General features: G+C 35.5%; 1 protein-coding gene across 2 annotated transcripts; it reads left to right on the forward strand.

Annotated features, from left to right (window-relative positions):
• Positions 1 to 1,555: 1,555 nt before the first annotated feature.
• LOC139967029 (GDP-fucose protein O-fucosyltransferase 2-like) lies at positions 1,556 to 21,748 on the forward strand. 2 transcript variants are annotated; one of them, XM_071970636.1, is made up of 8 exons: positions 1,556 to 1,754; positions 2,145 to 2,395; positions 2,961 to 3,216; positions 11,082 to 11,148; positions 14,215 to 14,340; positions 16,453 to 16,633; positions 17,455 to 17,584; positions 19,403 to 21,748. In XM_071970636.1, the coding sequence occupies exons 1-8, from the start codon at positions 1,582 to 1,584 to the stop codon at positions 19,557 to 19,559; spliced, it is 1,341 nt and encodes a 446-aa protein (XP_071826737.1). In that variant the 5' UTR covers positions 1,556 to 1,581; the 3' UTR covers positions 19,560 to 21,748. The 2 variants fall into 2 exon arrangements, with proteins under 2 accessions (XP_071826737.1, XP_071826736.1); XM_071970635.1 differs by lacking the exon at positions 11,082 to 11,148 and adding an exon at positions 10,199 to 10,265 and having other exon boundaries at positions 1,559 to 1,754.
• The last annotated feature ends 486 nt before the right edge of the window (positions 21,749 to 22,234 follow it).

Genomic DNA, 22,234 nt, shown 5'->3' on the forward strand with positions numbered 1-22,234 from the left:
ATCATATCAGTGAGCATGAAAATGGCGTTCCACGATAAACAGCCTCCAAACCATGGGCGCAGATCCTGGTGAGGACAGCGGGACGCGTCCCCACCAACTTTTTTAGTAGTGGGGACATGATATACCGTGTCCCCACCAATTTGTCTTTGCATTTCAAGTTCCCCTGTATGGAACTTTGGCGCAGTTTGATCCAGCATTGTGCAAATGACATGCAGCAGTTCTCATTTTATTGTATTTTATCCACAGTTGTTAAATATAGGACGGAAATCGCATTTGCGGCAGTCTATATTTGTTTTCTGGGAGAGGACCCCAGACCCATCGTATATACAAAAGTCTACTTGGATTATTTGTCCCCTGATTTTCTTTCTGCAGACGCCCATGTATTTCTCCAAACTAAATTTCTAAGCAATGAGATCTAAAACTTAAGGAGGTTTAGGAGCATCATTAGGTCTGGGAAGTGTTATTTCCGGCGATCTGGGAGGTATATTTGCCCCAAAAAATCGTACGCTACGCGCGAACCCATGGTCGCGCTCCGCTTAGATAGTGTCATAGAACAGACACGCGTCCCCACCATTATCCAAGACTGATCTGCGCCCATGGTCAAAACTGTCAATGTGTGTATAGTGTTCGGTTTCGGAAATATCTGGTATATTTTTTATTTCCTTTAACGAAATTTTTTAGTTGCCGTCTGAATTTTCGAAAATTCCCTAACCAACATTCTTCATCATACTTCATCATACTCGTGCAATTTTGACCCGTCTGTTAGGGTTTGAAGGAGGTTTTTCTATATCGGTTGTCCATAGATGATATTTTGTGCAACATTATGGGTATGTTTTGAAGTGAATTTATTCACGAGAATTGTGAATTTTCAAATTCTGAACAGTGGGGCTGACGGATATTGTGGGCCGCGATGAAGAATCACCTACAAAAGCAATGATCCACAGGATATGTGATGAAGTCGAACATGATGTGTGACTGGTGACAATCTTCAAAAAGGTTATAGATGAGAAAAAAAGTATTTGGAAAAAACTTGGTTGTCAGGCAAAAGTGTACATATGGTTGGTCAGTTTCAAGCCATTTCAAGTGCCATTTCCGGTGATCTGGGGGTACCAAAACCAGAAATTTTCTTGTACGCTGCGCGCCAACCAATGGTGGCGCTCCGCTTAGATAGTAATACGCGCCCCCCGGGGTTAGAAAATCCTGCATACACCCCTGGTTAAATCCAGCTTTTCAAGGCCTGGGCAGTGCCATTTACTGCAATCTGGGAGGCAATATTTGCCAAAAAATTCTTGTGCACTTCGCGCCAACTTATGGTGGCGCTCCACTTAGATAGTGAGCCAGCAGTTATGACTTTTTATTTCATCAATGGCCTGCAACCCCCCCACTTCTGACAAGAAATCTCCGCCACTGATACAGGTTCATCCCCTACATAAATCAGTTGGGCGAAAGTAGTGTTTATCCTTCACCTTTGAAATCCTGTGCAAGCAATTCCCCACTTGGCTGTTTCAGAATCATTAGACAAATGCTGATGTGAATTTGGGGCACCACATCGCGTTTGCTATCTTCAAACTCGATAACAACATGGCCGCGTCCAGTGCTAGCCGGTCTTGCTTATTTTTGGCAGGATTAGTTTTGATTTTGCTTAGTTTATCATCCTTAACATCACTTGCGAATGAAGCAGAAAGTGATGAATCTGTATTTTCTAGTGGAGCGACACAACAGCAATTGCATGTAGCTCCCGCTAAACCTACACGGTAAAGTTGAGCCCATAACTTCAATCTTGCATGAATGTTGATTTTTTATTAGACTAACGTTACGCGTCATAAGCCTACCTGCAGTAGGCCTATCATAACTTTGGCGAAATCATTTTTGTAACACCTTACGCTTGGGTTACTGTAGATTGAAACAGCAAATTTTCGAATGCAATTAGGATATGATACGCAACCATGGTCCTACACTACACAACAGTGGACCTAATTAGGCTAGGCCCAGCCTAGAAAGAAGGAAAATGCTGTTCAGTAAGTGCAGCACCAGGCAGTTTGGTATGTTGTGGTACATCTCATCTGTACATTTTGACCTGAAATAAATCTGTTTCAGAAAACTTGACAATAAAAGTCACCATGAATAATATTTCGTATTTTCAGGTATTTGCTGTATGATATAAACCCAGGGGAAGGCTTTAACCTTCGACGTGATGTCTACATGAGGATTGCTAACCTTGTGAAGGCTCTTAATGAAGTTGAACCATGGATCCTGGTCCTCCCGCCATGGGGACGTCTTTACCACTGGAAAAGTAGGGGACTGAACCAACTGAAAATCCCTTGGTCCACATTCTTTGAAGTTCTCAGCTTGTCTTATCATATACCTGTCATTGAATATGAAGACTACATAAAAGGTAACTTGCAATAAATTGTTCAGGAGATATCAATGTTATCCTTAATTAATAATTATGGATGATGTTTACTAGAAATAAGCTTTCCCATCAATGTGAGAAAATCATGTCTTGTTTACAAAGTATCTCAGCTTAATAACAGTAACAAGTGTAGGCTACCATTCGTCAAATAAATTTGTGATGTAATGTTTGCCCTCTTTTAGTCCTAGAAGTTAAATGGTTCACTCTGCCTGTGTTTTCTGTTCAATCTCCCACTCTTTGTGATGTCACTTACATTTGTAAAAGCCTTTAGTGTCTTTGCTACATTTTGTTATATTTATGTCTTTGCTACCATTTGTTATATTTGTGTCTTTGCTACAATTGGTTATATTTGTGTCTTTGCTACAATTGGTTATATTTGTGTCTTTGCTACTATTGGTTATATTTGTGTCTTTGCTACATTTTGTTATATTTATGTCTTTGCTATAATTGGTTATATTTGTGTCTTTGCTACAATTGGTTATATTTGTATCTTTGCTAGAATTGGTTATTGTGTCTTTGCTAAATTGTTTTCCTGTATCTATCTCAGTCACAGGGGAGCCACAAATTGATCTAGTCTACCACCTTCAAAATTATGCAGAAGGATGGACGGACGGCAAATGGGAGGAGAAAATAGACGAAAGGGATTGCATAGATAATCAACTATACAAGAAAAATTCAGACGGCAAATATCGAGGCTGGTTCTGGGGATACTCCAAGACATATGCAAATGAGTTCAAGTGCTTATCTGTTCAAGCGATGGCTGGTCAGATGTTACCAATTCTTACCAAGAACACCAGTGTAAGGTAGGTCAATCAATGTTACCTTATTCTTACGGGAGAGTTTTATGCAGAGAAGTTTACATGTTTGTAAAATGGCAATATGTAATAGTGAGTAGGCCCCCTTTCAACCCGAAGCAAGTATGAACTGTAGTGTGAATGTGAACATTCTGGTGAACGATGTATTTAACATTTTCAAATAGTTTTTGTCTTATTACTATGTTGAAATTTTTGGAGAAGAATTGGTTGAAAAGGGTGTTGATAGATGTATTAAAGCTGTTCAAACAATTTGCTCTGGAACTATTTAACGACTATTGGTATGTAACCTGCACTGATGGTAGTTGTTACGTATGATATAAATCCTGGGGAAGGTTAAAATACCTGTTCATACTTAATGGTAATGATAATATTCATCAAACCTGCACAAGGTAACACTATTTTTCACAGCTGTATGTGAACAAGCAATAAGGACACAAACAAAATAGTTGATTTTATCAGGGTACAGTATATTAGTGTGTGGCGATCACTAAATTTCATGGACTTTATAGAAAACAGTAAATTTGAAAATATAGGATCCATCCATAAAACAAATAAAAGAATGTTGCAAAATGAGATCCTTCACATAAAACGAAAAGTTAAGATTGCCCGAAATAAAGTAATGCGGCTCCTATACAAAGTCTTCCAATAAAATATATCGTTAGCTCGTTGTGCAGAGTGGTCGAAGAAGAACGTCGAAGTGGTATCAGAACTAGCAATACTGAGAAAGATAATTGAGGGCGCTATCAGTCGAAGAAAACAATAGTGGTGTCAAATTAGGTTTGGCTGGATAGCTCTTGAATAAATTTACATCTTATTAACGGTTGACGATGGATGACAAAGGATGGGACAGGAAGTTACCCTGCCCACAAACAGTATTTACCTTTCTCCTTAAACAGAGGTTAAGCTACTGTAATAAGAAATGACACCACACATGACATCATACTCAAGGTTCCTTTGTTGGTATACAGAGCTGTGTAGATATGAGATGAAAATACAGGTGTAAGGTTTCTGTTGTAGAGATTAACTCTGGAGGGACATAGGAGGGACTATGATACAATGTTTGGGCTAGTCTACTTGTGATAGAATTATAATATTGTTTTATCATTCAAGAAAGATTAAGGCCAATGCACAAACATCCTTCCTTTGTGTACAAGTTTGTATTAGTCAGATGGGAAGGGCTGTGTCATTTGTTTGTCCACAAATTTATAACTTATTCATGTTCATTAATAGTATATATTAAAAAAAATGTAAAACTATAAAGATGTTTCAAACTGTATGCCACATACTGTATGTATGCTCAGAATTTATTGGCTCTCTATTAACTTAATTACAACCATGTATTTTCTGTACAATAGAAAGTTAGGTTTACAGACAAATACTGAATCAAAAGTTATTTGAAATCGCAGACATGGGCGTGTAACATTGGCACTGATTTCAGGGTCGAGAATGTAACGTAGAGTCAACATTCACTTTGAAAGTATGAATAGAAAACCAAAGAGAAGGTGGTAAAAGGTTTCACCTCCAAAGCTGTGATAATATGACATGACATTCTTAGAAACAGCAGCAGCCCCCTGACTTTGACTTTTAAACCCCATTGTCTACACAAACAGATATCTCTTATCTCTAAAGATAATCCTTGAATTTTCCTTCTTTTGACATCAAAGAAATAAATTATGTAGAATTCAAATATCATGAGATTGCTATGCAAAGTTGTCTCCATCTGAAAATTAAAAATCAAGTGAAAACATTTCGATAAAATGAGGATTAGCATATCATACCCATATTTTCCGGCCTCCCACTCTCACTTTAAACATTTTAATACTTTGATATTCTGATACATTACATGTCCCTTAATATGTCCATTGTGTCCCTGTTATTATCTTGATTACGGAAAATGCAATAATAAAAATTTGTCAAGTTATAAAAAATGTCAAATTATTCATGATCAAAGCATTCTAACCACAGACAGTAGGAATATTTGTAGACTCCAATGGCAAGGTCTTTTTACATATAAGCTTTGCTCCAATTTTAGCAGTCTTTGATTTTCAGGTTATTTGCTTTGTAACTTACTATTGCTATAAAACAGCTTAACTTTCAGCCAAGGTTGTTTTTAATTTTGGAAAAATAATCACCTTTCTGCTGAGAATAGCTCTACTTTGATGACCCCGAAACTATGCCACCGGGTGAACTGCTCTCTTCATTGCAAAAGACCAGAATGTTGATAGGGAAATTTGTTTTGGTGGGTTTCCCTTCAGAAGTTACAATTTTTATGTATTAATACAGGTACAGTATACATGTTAAATTCCTTTACTTATTAGCAAAATATCCCAAGGCCATAATTGTCCACATTTTTATCAACCCAAGGTTGCCTTGGTGATATTTTCTGCCAGATGGTATATTTGCATATTCCTGTGATTGCTCTCACTGCAAGTCTGTAAATTAGTTTACCATAATGGCTGGTGACCATTATCAATTAACATAAAATAGGCTAAGCTATTGCCGACAATGTGATGGTACAGACATTCTGACCACTTACTGACCACTTACTGACTAGTGACCATTTGATACACAAAATGTTGTATGTTAAAAAAAATCCTTCAGAATAGTTTGAAAAAGGTAACATTTCATACCACTTTGAAGAAAAAAAAATTGCCTTCAAATTCAATTTTTGTGTGTGTGATAAATTTGTGACTTTTTGTAAGTATTTTGATAGTTCATTAATATATTTGTGTGCAAGGTTGATTAAAAATGTGTGTATTAAAGAAGTTGATGTACACTTGTTGATGAGTTTAAGATTTTAAAGTTGGAAACCTTTGAAGTTATGACTATTTACTAAGAAATGAGATAAGAATTATGGTATTGGCATATAGTTTAATTACATTCCATTCTACAGTACTTTGCTTATACTGGCAAGTTTTTGGAATTTTTCAATCTATATTTATTAGATACTTAGATTACCAACTCAAATAGGTTCACAACAAACAAACCAAGGGAATAATCTTTTCAATATAATATTCAGTTTTGTTGTGTTTTTTTTTTTTGGTGTTAAATGTTCTTTTATTTGTCGATTATTGTTCTTATATGCAATCTACTAAGTTAAGTTATGCCGTTATACTCTTTCCTTTCTAGGGAGTAGCACGCTGATAAGCTTTGCTAAGCCTGATGTGGGTTCTCCCTGGCTTCTCACTGTATACACACTGTAAATTTATACGTACTGAAAATTACGTGACCAACATATAGATGTTGAAACTCTGTTAGAATTTGGTCTTGACATTTATTTGACTTTTTTTTTTAAATTTCTCAACCATCCCCCTATTTTTTTCTTTTATTATTCTTCTTCTTCTTCCATGTAGATTATCCATTAGGTGACTCCATTTATGTCATTTCTTAATTTGTTAAGTACAGATCCACTTGAAAAACAAGCTTTGACCTTTCCTAAAATAATCTTGATTATTGAGTTCTCACAGCTTTGGTATATATATCTCTTTTACTTTTTTCTTGTCTGTTGGCTGGCAATTATAAATTGTTTCTTTTACCCTCTGAATTATCCAAACTTCAGCACCCCTTTTTTTGGTTTTTTTTTTTTGGTGTTTTTTTAGGCATTCATGAACTGTCCTTGTTTGCAAGTGAGGCTTCATAGAAATCTTACACCAGAAGCTATTTTTGAATATTACCTGTGTGTAGTAGTTTCAAAGCTCTCACTATACTTTACAAAATTGAAATATGCAAAAATTAAAAAAAGAAAAGAAAAAAACAGCAGCCTTGTAAAGCTCTATATATGTTTCATACAGTTTTTTATTTTCTTAAATTTGCAAGATTTACATTAAGAGTAGCTCAACTTTATGTCCTTGCTGTGTTACTGCTGAAATGTTGCCAGACTTCCATGTATGAGGCAATTCATTTCAAGGATAATGTGATCAGTTTTAATTCATTTTACATTCTCAAGTCAGTACAGGTCTGTATGTGTTTTACATAATTATAAAGGAGCCTCACTTCATTCAACAGCTCTGGTGAACCCTTGATGAGTTAATCGCCCAAAACAAAGTGTGTATCCTGGTATCTATAGAATGAACCTATTTTGTTCCTGTGTTGGTTGGTGGACGTATGTCCACTGTTGTCCACTTATGTCCACGTACAGTATGTCCACAGTTGGTCCACTGTTGGTTCAACAGTGAACCAACACGTTCACTGTTGGTACTAGAGTATATTGACTTGAAATGTCAATATTTTGAAAACCCATAGATGTATTGTAGCAGTGGCTTGTGCCTCCAAATATAAAAATCCCCCACCCCTACCCCATCCCGACTGATTTAGGTAGGGGCATTCAGCTGTGTGGAAGGGCCAGAGGCGAATGAAGAATTTTATTAAAGGAGGGATGCGGTACCTGGGGTGTTTGAGCCGACTCCCAGGGAGAAATTTGTTTAAAATTTTTACAGTAGATATCAATTGGGTGCATTCTGCGACATATTTAAACTATAAATGAAGTGTACAAGCAGCTGTAAGAGCAAGGTCAAGTGTTAATTAGTACTTTTTATGTATGGGAATGGGTGGCAATCGTAGGGGTGGTTTTAATTCTTCCCTGGGCTGAATTTGAAGACGGATTGAACCATTTTCTCCTGACGACGTTCGGATGAGAAGCTGATTGTCTTTGTTGGAGTTCGATGGTCATAATGCCATAATGCCATAATTGCCATAATGTCATTTTGTGTGACAGTTTTGATGTTTTTGAACTTTTGCTCCGATACAATACTATAGCTCCTGTGTATGAACTGCTATAATGCATCTTTTGCACTCATATATATAGCAGTTTGATCATTGTAAGAAACATTTTGCGATGTGGTACCCGGATCAATTATTTCCTGTCATACGAGGAGGTGAACAGAAGGCAACGACTAAAAGCCTTGAAAACCAAGCTAATTTCTAAAATTTAAGTATGAATGAACTTGATATGTATGGTACTGTAGGTCCATATCACTTGTAGAAGTTGAAAGCAAGATTGTTCAAAAACTTGAAAACAATATTGTGTGCAGTGTTTTTCTAATTTTATTGTTCTCATACTAAACACTGTCTGGATTTGACAAGGGATATAAATGTCAGACATGTCTAAAATGTCTGTAGTGAAATGGTTGATTATTTCAGTTAATATACCAGTGGACTCATTACACATGATACACCAGGTCCAAGCCTTCATTTATATAAGTGTTTTTTGGTTATCATATAATCGATACATTTTCTCGGCTCTCGCTTCCAGTACCGTGAGTTCATTTTTCAAACCTGGTTTTTGGAGCTACACCCGTGGCATTCCATTGGAGTTCAATTTAATTTGTCTGTCATTTGATAGAAAATGGGGGGGGGGGGGGGGGAGAGAGCTTCATCATCCAGAACTCAAGAGTTTTGGGCTAATTGTTACAGTAGGTCAGAAGCCTTCTAGTAGGTCACTCAATGCATTGTGTGTTTGCAAGAGTTGAGGAACACTTGTAAATTAATTTATTAGAAGAAAAGGTAGAATTGGATTTTTGCTGAAAGCAGCTGGTTGTTTACATGAGAGATAATTATGCAAAGGTAAAGATGTACACATAAAGGTAAAGCTATTGTTGGTTTGTTCTATATAAATGCCGAAGATTATATATAACCTCAAGCCCTCTCTTTCTGCCACAGACATGAGTCACATGAACACTTAGCCCAGGCCAATAACACTTTCAGATATACTGTATAGATATCGACCTACAGTAGGATCATGGCTAGCCTACTTTATGTCCAAAAATAGATTGGCAGCCATTAACTATAATGGTAGTATGAATTATTTGAACCTTTAGGCAAAAGAAACTACAGTGGTTCTAAACTTACTGAGAGACTGTGCTGTACACTGGGAGTATTGCCCTAGTTATTAAGCGGGTTGGAACGAGTAGACAGCGAAATGTGTTATAAATTCAAGAAATTAGCAAAATTCCTTAAGTTAATAGCAAAAAAAAAGCACAAATTTTAAGGTTGCCAAAATTTAAAAGTCTACTAAATTGCAGCCATCTCTGTTTGTAAGGTAAACATGGAATTTCATCAAATTAAATTTTATTCAAGAAAATAATTTAGTTTTGTGCTGAATCGAGATTTCAAGTGATTAAATCAGTGCAAACCAAAGTGTGAGAATTGCACAACAGTTTGATTTCTTCTATACGTTTAATAAGCCATTATTTTGGTTCCTCTGGTTTTCATCAGGTCAAAGGTTATCTCAAATCCTTTGTTGTACAGTATTTTAACAAAGCTCTGACAGCATGGTTACAGCATTGTTATGTGTGTAAGGGTGTGTGTGTGTGTATGTACTATATGTGTGTGTGCTGTTGTAGTCTTAGGCTCTGAAAATTGATTAAAATCTCCATTGCCTGGACATCGGATGTATTAAATTACACTTTTTAAAACTTGATCAGCTGTCCCATCTGATATAAAAAATATTAAACAAAAGCTGATGACAAAAAAAAATGACAGGTTTTATGAAAGGAAAATGGCAAAACAGACCTTGGACACAAAGTGATCATCCCCATATGCTTTTGTGGCTTTTGACACCTCTCTCCATGAAATAACAAAATGCCATTTATTTGATATTTTTGTTTCCCGTTCGGTGTTCAATTGAGGTACATATTATTCATGCTGAGGGCAAGGTACTTTTGTGTATCCGCTGAGGTGGTAGAGGAGGAGGAGGAGGGGGAGGAGGGGTGAGTTACTGTAGCGGTCAGAAAGTCCTGCTTAGTTGTTATTGTGTTCTTTAGTGTTGACACAAGACACACACAACGGTACACAGACTGACATTGTAAAGTTGTGATTACTTTCATCCATCTGTAAGCAGTTTTAATGTTAATCTATCTTCCAACTGCCTTTCTTTATTGACAGTCACTTAATAAATGTTGTTTAAAGTTCTTATAATGATTTAATGATTTGATGTTTAAAACTCTAGTCTGCTAAACCCTTTTCCCCACAGGTCAGTGTTTCTTGATCGGGCTGAGAAACTGCTTCACGATCGTTTTTCAAGTCCTGCCTACTGGAGTGTAAGTTTGTACATTGGTGATGTGTGGCTTCACTGAATACATTGTACTGTGAACCGCCACACAGGTTTGTTGTCTAATACCCAAAGCATCTCATGTGTAAGCATATATTCAATTAGTGATAGCAAAGGTTTCTTGACATTGTATGACAGTCATAATATACAGTTTAAATAGTCCAAATCTGTTGGAAGGTTTTGCCATTACGTGTCGTAAAATAACGTTGTGCACCCTTCAGAACAAACCGTGAAATCCTTTTGAAGAGGAATTTACTCTATACAGCTATTATTTTTCTGAAATATTTCCTCAATCAATGATGTGTGTGAAAACTGCTATATTGTTAGCAACAAATGAACTTAAACAGTTCATATATTAATATAGTGTAATAGCTAATTATGATATAGTACATGTAAGAAATAAACACCTGCTTCTTCCATTCAGAAGAAAATGCAAATTGAGTGACACGAAACCTATGTAACGAGTTGCTAATTGGATAATGAAGATATGATTGACTGTGTTGATATCTTTATCATCTCTTGTGGTTTTGGAAATTCTTAAAAATCCTCCACTTTATAATCGTATTTAAATATGCGACAAGTCCACTAAATGGGACCGAGAAAGTACGTCGGTTGTTGACAGATTATCGGAACCGGCTTGTTTGTAAACATGAGATGTTTTGGCTATCGGAGAGGAAATCTGTCTGACATGTCACGCACCCATGTGTATTCCCTCATCATCGATTTTAATTGATTTGACGTCAAACCATTTTTCATCTTTCTTTCCTTTGATTCTTCCTTCTGAATTTTGTTGTTCTTCAACCAGATCTGTCATGCTTGATCGAGCAGACGAATTGCTTCATGATCGTTATGGGCAAGTGGATTATTGGAGAGTGAGTGCCACTTCCCTCCCTCCCTCTACCTATCTTTGAACCTTTTTGGTTGTCCCCAGACTTTAACACTTTTTCACAGAAGTGCTTAAAGAATGTATACAGGAATGGTAACACGATCCCATTGGCAGGATTAAGAAACAGGCAAATTACAGTAGAGTATAGATCCGTCTACTTTATATGAGTTCTCCTTCATGTCTTTTGAATGGAGCAGTGGAGTGACTGCTAAATCTTAAAATAAAGAATGTGTTTTATTGAGATAGGATTGAAAATTCACTCGATCTTTCTGTTAGCAAACTACTGTACTAGACATATTTCTATTTGAGAGTACTAGTACTATCAATTTTAACTCCAATGTTCCAAATTCCTTGTTGAACCTATTTATAATTGTTCAAAGTCACGTTTATGAAAAAACTAATTGTTGGGTTTTGATGAAGGAGCATTCTTGCTGGCTTGGAAAGGTTTGCATAATTACATATTTTAAAACTCATTTATAGTCCCTTTAGTTCAGTGTAGATCAAGCTTTAAACTGACCATGAAGCAATTTTTATGACCAGATGCTGTTCTTTCAAGTCTGTTTATAGTTTCTATTTAGTTGTATTATGCATCCCATTATAAATATGCACAAATCACTGGCTATCATAAGGAACACTTACACTTTCAGGTTCTCTTTCAGTTTTGTCTGGTTCTTAACAATCTCATTAGTATGAATATTATGTTTCTATCATGCAGATCAAGGTTAGGAGCTGTGTGTACTGACAATACCAGTGCCTTTGAAGCATGATATTGGAGTAGAGTTTAGAGAGGTATTAGCATAAGGAAATTGTCCCAACTAGCTGTAGTGCTTTATGAATATTCAGTAGTAGAAGGTCAATTTGGCATGCACTAACTGATCAGGGTTCTGTTTATAAAACAAGCCTGTGACCATATTGAATGTTATTAAATAAGGGGTTAATCAACGGTCTAGCGTGCGTTACTCACAGGATTAATGCACGATCGGGGGATAATGCAAGCGATGCACGAGGGCGGAGCCCGAGTGCATCCAGCGATAGCATTAGCACTCGGAGTGCATTAATCATGGGAGTAACGCACGCTAGACCGTTGATTAACCCCGTTCATTCATACACTACCATTTGTGTGGGGGAAAAATCATAAAACAAAACATTTTTGGTTACATATAACCAAAGATTTATTAAAGTGATGCCCCGTAATTTTACCGTGCGTTACTCACAGGATTAACCACGGTCAGCTGACCTGAATGGACCAATAGGATTTAGGAATCTTTACTAAGTATGAATGAACAAAACTTCACATTCGCTCATTCTTTGAAAAAGGGTTGTGAAAAAGTAGTACCGCATCTTGATAATATGATTGTAGGGAACTTGTGAAAACTGAAAGATACAATTTGTATTGGGTTGGTGAAGAGATGGTTTGTGCATGTTGATAATGAATTGTATAAGAAGTCATGTAATAATTCTATTTGTCATCTTGAATCCTTCAGCTCATTTTTTGCAAGCCATAACTTTTTAAAAATATACCTTTAAATATGCAAGACTGTCTTTTGATCAGATTTTGTGAAACAAATCTAAAGTTTGCTTTAATATTGATCAATAGAAATGAAGTGCTGCATAATGTTATTTAATACTTTCACTTGCTGTTAATCCATTGCACATTACTCCTCTGTGCCTAATGATATCAAATTATTTGTTAAAGTCCACCCCAGAAATTGTAGTCTTGCAAAAGGTGTTTCATCAATCTTTGATATATTTGTTAGTATTTCACATATATATGCTTGAATGTTGGTTTATTTCTGAACCATCTGTATCACTGAATGATCATTTTGACCAGCACACTGTACTTTTGCAGAAGAAATACAATTACCAATTCTCCTGTTGTTTGTTGTCAGAAGATCTGCATTACTTCCTATATGGCCAAAGTTGCCTTCAATTATTGTTGAAAAAAGTTGAAGATATATGTTCTCAGTTCATTTTATATGTTTTGTTTGCAATTTCTTGAACCAATTTTTGCTCTGTAGCTTTCCATTTCACTTTTCAAGAAATTGCAGCAAGACATTTCTACAGTATTTGTCTGAAAGTCTAAAGAATTAATTCTTATTTTATGCTGAAATAGTAGGGCATGCACTGTTAAAACAATGTGACATGCAAATTAATCAGAAACTTTTCAGCATCATTTACTTTGAAAAAAAAATTTTGATTACTTTGTGACCATATTCTGGTAATTTAATACCATATGAACTAATGTTGTGTTATTGTTAAGATGACCAAAGCAAAGAGTTGAATGAATAGTTGCTTAAAATTACAAGTGAAAACAAACTATAAATACTCTACTGTATACAAAACATTATTCTATCAGTTAGGGAATTAACTTTGAAGTTTGTAAATTTTTAGTGCGAGCAAAACAAAAACTAATCACACAAAACAAGAAAGCACCGGAATGGGTGTCTTTGTGAGGAGGGAAGTATTGTATTATTGTGTTTTAGTGTTGCTTTGGGAGCTTTAAGCCACAAACAGTCTTGTCTCTTTTCTTCGCTTCGATTATTTCATGTGCGCCGCACGATATTCTCGCAGTTGTAATGAAGATACCATTAATATCCAAACTTGATAATCTCAGAGAGTATCTGGAAATTTATGCTATAGAACTTTCCCTTCCCCCATATTACTAAAGGTCACAAACTAAACAAATTTTCAAAATTGATGAAAACTTGATTTATCTTCAGTCTATTTGATCTGAATTTCTCCAGATCTTTCTATGGTTTTAACGGTTTACTTTTTAAAGAAATTTTGATATACACATAGCCAAAAGGGACAGATACTGTATGGTCCAATTGCACTGATTTCTGCAGCAGGGATAGATTTTTCATGCTAATGATGTTATGTCCATTGCTTTAGACGTTTCCAAACAGAGTTTTTTCTTTGTAACCATTGTTAATTTACAATTTGAATTTTGATACATTTCCCCTTTTACCCTCGTCTCCATCTATTAGTCGGTCATCCGTTAAGCCCGAAAACAAATATAAAAAGTGTGATTTTTTGCTGGTTTTGTCTTCAGGCTAGAAGAAGTCTTCGATTTGCCAAGCATCTTCGAGATATCGGGGACGAATTTCGGAGGATAAACCTCGACTCAAATGATGAAAAGGATAAAACGGAAGTTATTGATGACTGGAGGGAAATGCGGGTAGGTCGGTAATTATCGTGACAGAAGGTACTTTGGATTGCAAAACTTCAAATAAGTTGTTTTCTTCAGATTTTGAGGATTTTGCTGACTCTGAGAAAAAAGAAAGGATGGATTAACTCGTAAACCATAACTAGTGTTTTCCCAATTCAGTTTAGGGCATTGCAACGTTGGGAACGGTTGAAAGAATCGGTATCTATCAAACACCACAACCCAAAGCACTCTAGCATTGTTGGATGTGTCTAAATTTCTATATGAGTGTACAGAATCTGACAGGGTTGGCATGATAGTATACAATAGTATTTCATGTATAACATGCAATAAAAAAAGTGATATATATATTAATGTATTTGATGTAATAAGTTTTTTTGATACAGACTGTGCACCTAGCTTAATAACACTAGAAATATTACTGACACAAGTTTATAACTACACATCAACAGTTCCATTGTAGCCGTAGTGTAGATATATTATACATATACAGTACATATAACAGTCCTCAAAGTTTGGGCTATTTTACTGGCTTAATGCCAGTGGATGTAGAGGTTTGCCAGTAGGGAGAAATGGCTCTTGAATTTTTCATGCCAGTAGACATTCAGAACATAGACACATGATATGTCTGTTAACAATGGTCAGTCTAATCATGACCATTCGGCATGATTTTTGTACCTAGTGAACTGTGAGCCCCCTATTACTGCCTAATTATTATCAGCAGCAAGGCTGCTCCCATACGCCTGTACAGTGTACACTTATGTGTGCTATTATTTCACAAAACTGCCAGCAATAACTTGATTTTAGCCATTAGCTTTTTGTAGACATTTGCATATTTTAACAAAGTGGATGAAATTGTGAAATTCTAAGGCCAAATATACAGTATGTCACATTGATATTTAGTATTGTTAAAGTTGTGTTTATTTTGATACGATATAAAATGTGTGATATGTCAGTTTGGTGGAAACGATACAACCCAACATTTGATTATTGATGTGTTACTAGGATTGGAGAAGAAGAAATGATTTCTTTAAACTTACAAGTAAATACTTTTGACATAAATGGAAATAGCTGATAGGTACTAATAACATTACCTAGTGTAAAAATAAGTTGGCCTGACGTTTTGATCCTAGCAGGATATTCTTCAAAGGCTAAATGACAAGAAGATCCTTGGAAGAAAATCCTGCTAGGATCAAAACGTCAGGCCAACTTACTTTTACACATTCTCTTACACAGGCTCTCTAGTGGATAAGCAGTTTGCTCAAAGTTTAATTTTATTTTGCTAACATTACCTAGTGACAGACTTCTTTTAATCTCAGTAAGTGTGCTTGTATTAAAAACATTTAACATTGTATGAAGATACACCATGCACTTAAATAAATACATTTTAGTCCATAAAACAAAAATGACAATATGAGCTTTTCTGCAAATAATGCAGCAAATAATATAACAGTGTCACTAACCTAGTGAAAGAGAGAACCAAATTGGATACTTTCTACTCTAGTAGCATCAGCTGAGAAGGATCTTCTTGTAACGGGGAAAAATCTGGCTTTTGATTTGATTTTATTCGCACTCAGATTGTTCAAAATACAAAATTATTACAAAGACAAAATAGACAAAAAGGACAGAAATGAAAAGAACAAAAAGAGTAACAGGAGCTAAACCCATTAGGCTGACAGAACGTCGACCCATTTCCAATGGGGCCCTATTAAAGTCCCTTCAATATACATAACAACTGTAGTTAGGCTAGCAGGCTATGCATCAGGGTCATAATAAATGTTATAACTGTTAAAGTTAATTGCCATTCAATTTGAGTCATTTTTGGAATAAGAAGAAATATGACCTAGAATTGGACACTCCTCAGTACTATTAAATCTGGTTTGTTGGAATCTGGTTCTGGAATACAATGATTGTAGACCTCACTCCATCTCTTACCTGTCTCCAAACTACATTTGCACTTTTTCCATCTACCTACGTACAGGTTATGGGAAGTTTACCGTAAATGTAACTAGCTGTTTAAAGACATTGGTGGGTTATTTTAGTGTTCATTTATCAGCCATTACAATGATACAAAAGAGTCTCGCTTATCGTTTCTTAGCTGTTGTTTTTTCTATTTCGTTCTAGAAAGAGCCAAATTCTGCCATCGGTGGACCCTACATTGCAGCCCATCTCAGAAGACAAGACTATGCCAGGAACAATCGCAAGGATGTCCCGTCCTTGCAGAATGCTGCAGAACACTTAAAGAAACTCTTGAAGAAGCACAAATTAAAGAAACTATTTATTTCTACAGATGCTCCAAAGTTTGGTGAGTACAGAATCAATGGAACAATACTTCAATAAAGTAATCTTGAGCTGATATCACTCCTTCAAGGAACTTTGGAGTGCATATCATTGCTCAAAGCCTAATATTCGTTAGCCCTTTATTAGTTAGCCCTATTGTCATTTGTTTGTTCTGTGACCGACGTTTGCAATATTTGGAATGTTCAAGAAGTTAAAGTATATTGCCAAGTGAGCAGTTTTCTCAAACATCTGACAACATTGTTCCAAGTAATAAAGTAGTTGAAGTAGCCTGGTCATTATTACTCTAGTGTTACTGTAACATATTCTTTGAAGAAGAAAAAAACTTTCTGCTTACAAAATAATTCAAAACACAGAGCTGGTTCAAAGTGAAGCAACTTCATGGAGGATGCACAAAGTCAATATCCTTCAATATTAATTGGCATGATCGTAGGAAATCTCAAGGCATTTCAAGTATATTTGTCGACGGTGCCTTGTGAATACACAAAGACTGTGATTGGGTGAAACCATTCCTGAAGCTTTGAATTAGTAAAATACTGAGATAGAGTTATTGATGTGAAAGAAATTGAGAAAAGATACAGAGATTTCTCAATTGGAATTATTTATGTCTGGCAGATAGCTGACTATGAAGTCTGTCTACAAGTTAGGGCAATGTAATTAACGATCTGTGTATTAATTACAGTGTATTGTGCCATAATTATGCATATTTCTCTGTGATACGTTCCTTATAGTTTGATATTATTTGTCTCATTATTTATCTCGATAAATAACACAAAGGCAACTTTATTTTTACATTTTTTTTTTATAATTTTAATTTCACTTTGTTAGAAATAAAGGAACTTAAAGATCATCTAACAGGATATGAGGTCTACAACTATGTGCCACCAAAAGCCGTACTTGAAAACTTTATGGATGGAGGTGTAGCTATCATAGACCAGTGGATCTGTGCCCATGCAAGGTATGCTTTTCTTGGCTTAAAGGCATTGAAGACTCGCCCCAAACCGTGTGCCGGGCTCTGAAAAAATAAACTTTCTGTTGCTTGCAAGTGAAGTTTTCTGCTTGTCGCTACAAAATGCAGACAGTGATGAAACTTGATACCTTGTTATCTTTAGCTGGACCTGAGATGTCCATGGCTGTATCGTTTGTACATTGGGTATTGACCGCAGCTATATGTACTGACTGTACACTAGTGTCTAATTACCAACGGTAGCAAGCTGTGTGTGTATTTCCTGGGATCGATGGTGGTGTCTAACACTTCTGTTACACCTCATTCGAAACTAGGTCAGATTACTGGCATGAGACATTTCTTTGTGCACTAGACTTCACACCCTTATGCATGCACTGAAAGTTGTATCTTTCAAAACCCGCCTCCCTTAGCTGTTTTTGTAATGTAGACAGGATCAAAATAGCTCTGTTTGTGTGTTGTATCATTGTGGCTCTCCAGCCATACATACATGTACAAAATCGACACAGGCCCCCTGTCATTAGATCCATTCTAGTTTTACATGACTTGATCTGCTGCTGTCTATGGGCCCCTGCAGATTACTATGATATCAAAGAGTTAATCACTAATAGCACAATAATATTTGTTGGTTTTTATTGAAGAGGAGATCTTTTGAATTGTATTCCCAAAAGCCAAGCTAACTGTTTATGAGCAGCTTAATTTGATTTATCTTAATGCATGTTGTTTCATTCGGCGAAACTTGACGAGTGGAACCCATGAACCAGTAAACCCACGCAGCACGCAGCACGTTAGTGCTTTATTTCAGAGATCTTTAAACATTAAGGATCACGCATGTTAGGTTGATGTGACAATGCCATTCGTTGAATTGCTGGAGAGCCTCATTATGCCAGTTACAATTGTGTGTAGTGATTGGTTAAAGTGTTATCAATGAATTACATGATTTACTGTGTCTCCTTGCTTACCTGTCCTCTAACACAAGTCAATGCAAAGCAACAAAGGAACACCTTCAACCACTGTTTCTTCTAAATCGTGAACTGTGATACCATAGTGCATACAAAGTGATATTTTTATTCCCTCACATTCTGTATATTGAAGTATAAATCCACACAGACTATTTCCTTCTTTAAGATTTCCTCAATTAGCTTTTAGCTGACTGGAACAGGCCTGGATCTGGGTCTTCTTTCTAACCATCAATTAAACTGCGCGAAGATTTCTTTTCATCCCTGATATTCATGATTTTTTTGATAGTTGAATACATAACATTTTATTTTTTTTGAACCATAAGTGGAACAAAAGTCCCTTTGTCTCTATCCCAATTTGGATCCATTCATTTAGGTTGACCTTGGTTTTAATGCACTCAATCAATACAACATTGTTGGGTTAATGGATAAATGATTTGAAAGAACAGTACATCCATAGTAGACAAGAAACTAAATGAAATGTCCAAAACATGAACAGTACCAAAAATAAATAATATTGATTTGGTTAGAAACAGGCAATTTATGAAACATCTGACTCAGTATGTCAGGCTAAAAATTATTATTATAATCTTGAAAATGTATTATTAATGAAGATATAACCCTTAAAATCTTAAACAACACAGTAGGCAAACTACTGTAGAGTATCTCATTAGGAAGGAACTATAATAGCCTGCTAATGTTGCAACATAGTCAGTGAAATATTTCATATGTCAGGATCTCTAGAAATGGAAGAAGAAAGACAATTAATAAACATAAAAGTTACTTAACCTTTGGTCTGTATTACTTAGTGATCTCTTTCTGTTAAACTTCCAATTCTTTTTAACTTTGACAGGTATTTTATCGGAACCGGAACGTCTACTTTCTCTTTCCGGATCCACGAAGAGAGACAGATTCTTGGGTTTGACCCCAAGATGACCTACAATAGATTCTGTGGAGACGGGGAATCCGATTCCTGCGATCAACCGACCGTGTGGAATATACAATGGTGATACCCTTTGCAACTTCATCTACGTTTACCAATAATTTACAGGTTTGCTATGGGCACAAAAAAAGGTCACTTTAATATTGAGCATCTGTTTGTAAGATTCAACAGTTGAATATTAACTGAAACGAAACCAAGTCAACAAGAAACGTCCACATACTTTTTATAAAACCTTCCATTTATTTTTTGATAAATACTTTTATTAACAAAGTTATGCAAATCTTCCATCTGGGGAGCTGAAGGGGGAGCCAAAACCTCTCTTCTCAAGACATCTTTCCTTTCAGTGCTGTTTACTAATCCATCAACTTGTTTGGATAATTTCAGCAGAAATAGGCATGCCCTGATTTCTGGAAATGCTGATAAGATCTTGAAATTAAAAGTTTGGTACAACAATATCCAGCCAACCAATTTCAAAGTTTCAGTTTATACGAAAAGAACTAGTCAAGTTTGCTGGGTATAGACTCCACATGTAATTTCTAGTTGATGTTTCATTTATATTCATGTAGTTATCTATTATTTTATTTAGTAGAATTGAGAAAAATAAATTGCTAATAACACTTAAATATAAAAGAAATATAAAAAAATATTTAAAGGGAGCAATTTTAGAACTTAAAGTTAGCAGGTAACCCAGTCATCATCATCGTTACCATGTGTAATAGAAATGCTAATGCAGCCATTAATAATTGCAAATCAAAGCCGCACCTCACGCTAACGAAGAACAGCTTCCGCTAATTAACATTAACTTCCATTGGTTAAATATCAAAGTTGAATGGGTCATATCAGGATATGCCATTTTCAATTTTTATCACTTTAGTATTTGTCAGTGGTCACATTACCGTGAAATAACAATGGTAAACTATAGTGATTGAGAGATTTATGCAATTTGTTCTTGACAATATGACAAAATGCATTGCATACAAAACTTTGTAAATTTTACCAAAATTATAATGTATAAAATTTGTTTGCCATTTTCACAAAACCTCAAGGCAACATTTCTACCCCAAAGAACTCAGGATGTAAACTACAAAGGAAACAGAAAAGTAATTTCCAAAAATATAAACAAACCAATAACAACTACTACTCAAAAAGGTATCTGACATCTATCCAATGTAATTTTGAAATGTTCATAGGGGATTGGTGCTTAGCTGTTGCCAGGTGATTAATTCTCCATTGGATTAGTAAACTTAATTTCTAATTTCACACAAAAAGAACAACACAAAAGTCAGGGGACTTTGGTTTTTCCAAAGTTCCTTTTCATGGTGCCTTTAGAAGTTTTAGTTACCTTTCCCTTTGTTATCCTCTTCTTAGAATGAATTTTTCATAGGGGATTGGTGCTTAGCTGTGTCCAGGTGCTTAATTCTCCATTGGATTAGTAAACGTAATTTCTACTCTCACACATAAAGAACAACACAAAAGTTTAGGGGACTTTTCGTTTTTCCAAAGTGAAATGTCACGGTGCCTTTAGAAGTTAAAGTTATCTTTCCCTTTGGTTATCCTCTTCTTAGTTTAGTGATGAGTGTTAAACATTCGCTGCTACAGAAATGAAATGATTAGTTAGGTTACGCCATAAACTAAACTAATATGCCAGCAACATTACAAAATGCTATCTCTGGCAAAAGATGACAAACGTACAGAATAGATGAAAATTTTCAAATTCCAATGATAATGGCTCTGGTTTTTTATTTTCAAGATATCAGTTTTTGTATCTCATACATCATCGGTTCATGGTTGGCGTTTGTTTCTCCTTTAGTTGCTGTTTGAGGGAGTTGTTCTTTGTGTGAATTGAAATTACCAACGGTAATGATGATCACTGGGTTCTTTTGTCCTTAAATGGACAATCGTGAATAAAACCACCAGCTAATGTAGATTTTGTACCTCATTTATATTTATATACGTTTGTAGGTTTTTGATTGTTACTATCCACCTAACATGATTTTACGATTACATCAAAAAATGTCACAATGATTATTCTCACTTTCATTTTATCCCATTAGGTTGTAAGTGTAAGTTCACTTTGTAAGTTCACTTTGTCCTGGAAGACAATCTGAAAAGTGTAATTATTTATGACAATATATGTGTATGGACAGTTAAGTGGGAAGAAACTGGACAGAAAAGAGGCTGGATATTTTTTTTAACCAATGTTCAAAGAGACAACATTGGTTATCATTCATGATGAATTTTTTAAAAAGTTTAAAAAGTATAAAAAAGATGATATTTATAACTTTTACTGTACATGGAGCAACTCAGCCGATTGTCAGGGTATACTTATGAAGGAACTGCCAGTGCCTGCCTTCTGTATGTAGTTATTACTGTATTACTACTTTTTAATATTTATGTGTACTTATTTTTTATTGTTAAACTAATGAAACTATGCGACTGATATTTGGTGCTGTCTATGATGCTACAGCCCCTGAGTGGTTATTTTGTATTACACCTTGTTTAGTTGTAGGAGCATTAATTTTTCCACCATTTATACAAAGGGAACACAAGAGACTCATTTTATACTAGCTTAGATTGATTAATTTTAGTGTATTATTGTAGTCCTATTATTGGTTAGTCTTTGAGTAGCCCCTTTCCACATATACATTTATGTCTTATAGTATGTCTGCATATGGAGAGGATATTTCTGTGAGTGGCTCATGAAGAAAAATATAACAAGACTTAATCTCAGTATCCATTCCT

The sequence above is a fragment of the Apostichopus japonicus genome, chromosome 4 (genome assembly GCF_037975245.1).
Source record: "Apostichopus japonicus isolate 1M-3 chromosome 4, ASM3797524v1, whole genome shotgun sequence".
Taxonomy (NCBI): Eukaryota; Metazoa; Echinodermata; class Holothuroidea; order Aspidochirotida; family Stichopodidae; genus Apostichopus; species Apostichopus japonicus.

Bases quoted from the DNA above. Each gene is read 5' to 3' on its own strand.
- LOC139967029 (XM_071970636.1), top strand. From the start codon at position 1,582: ATGGCCGCGTCCAGTGCTAGCCGGTCTTGCTTATTTTTGGCAGGATTA. The intron at 16,634-17,454 runs GTGAGTACAGAA...TCACTTTGTTAG, and splicing joins TACAGATGCTCCAAAGTTTG to AAATAAAGGAACTTAAAGAT. The intron at 17,585-19,402 runs GTATGCTTTTCT...TAACTTTGACAG, and splicing joins TGGATCTGTGCCCATGCAAG to GTATTTTATCGGAACCGGAA.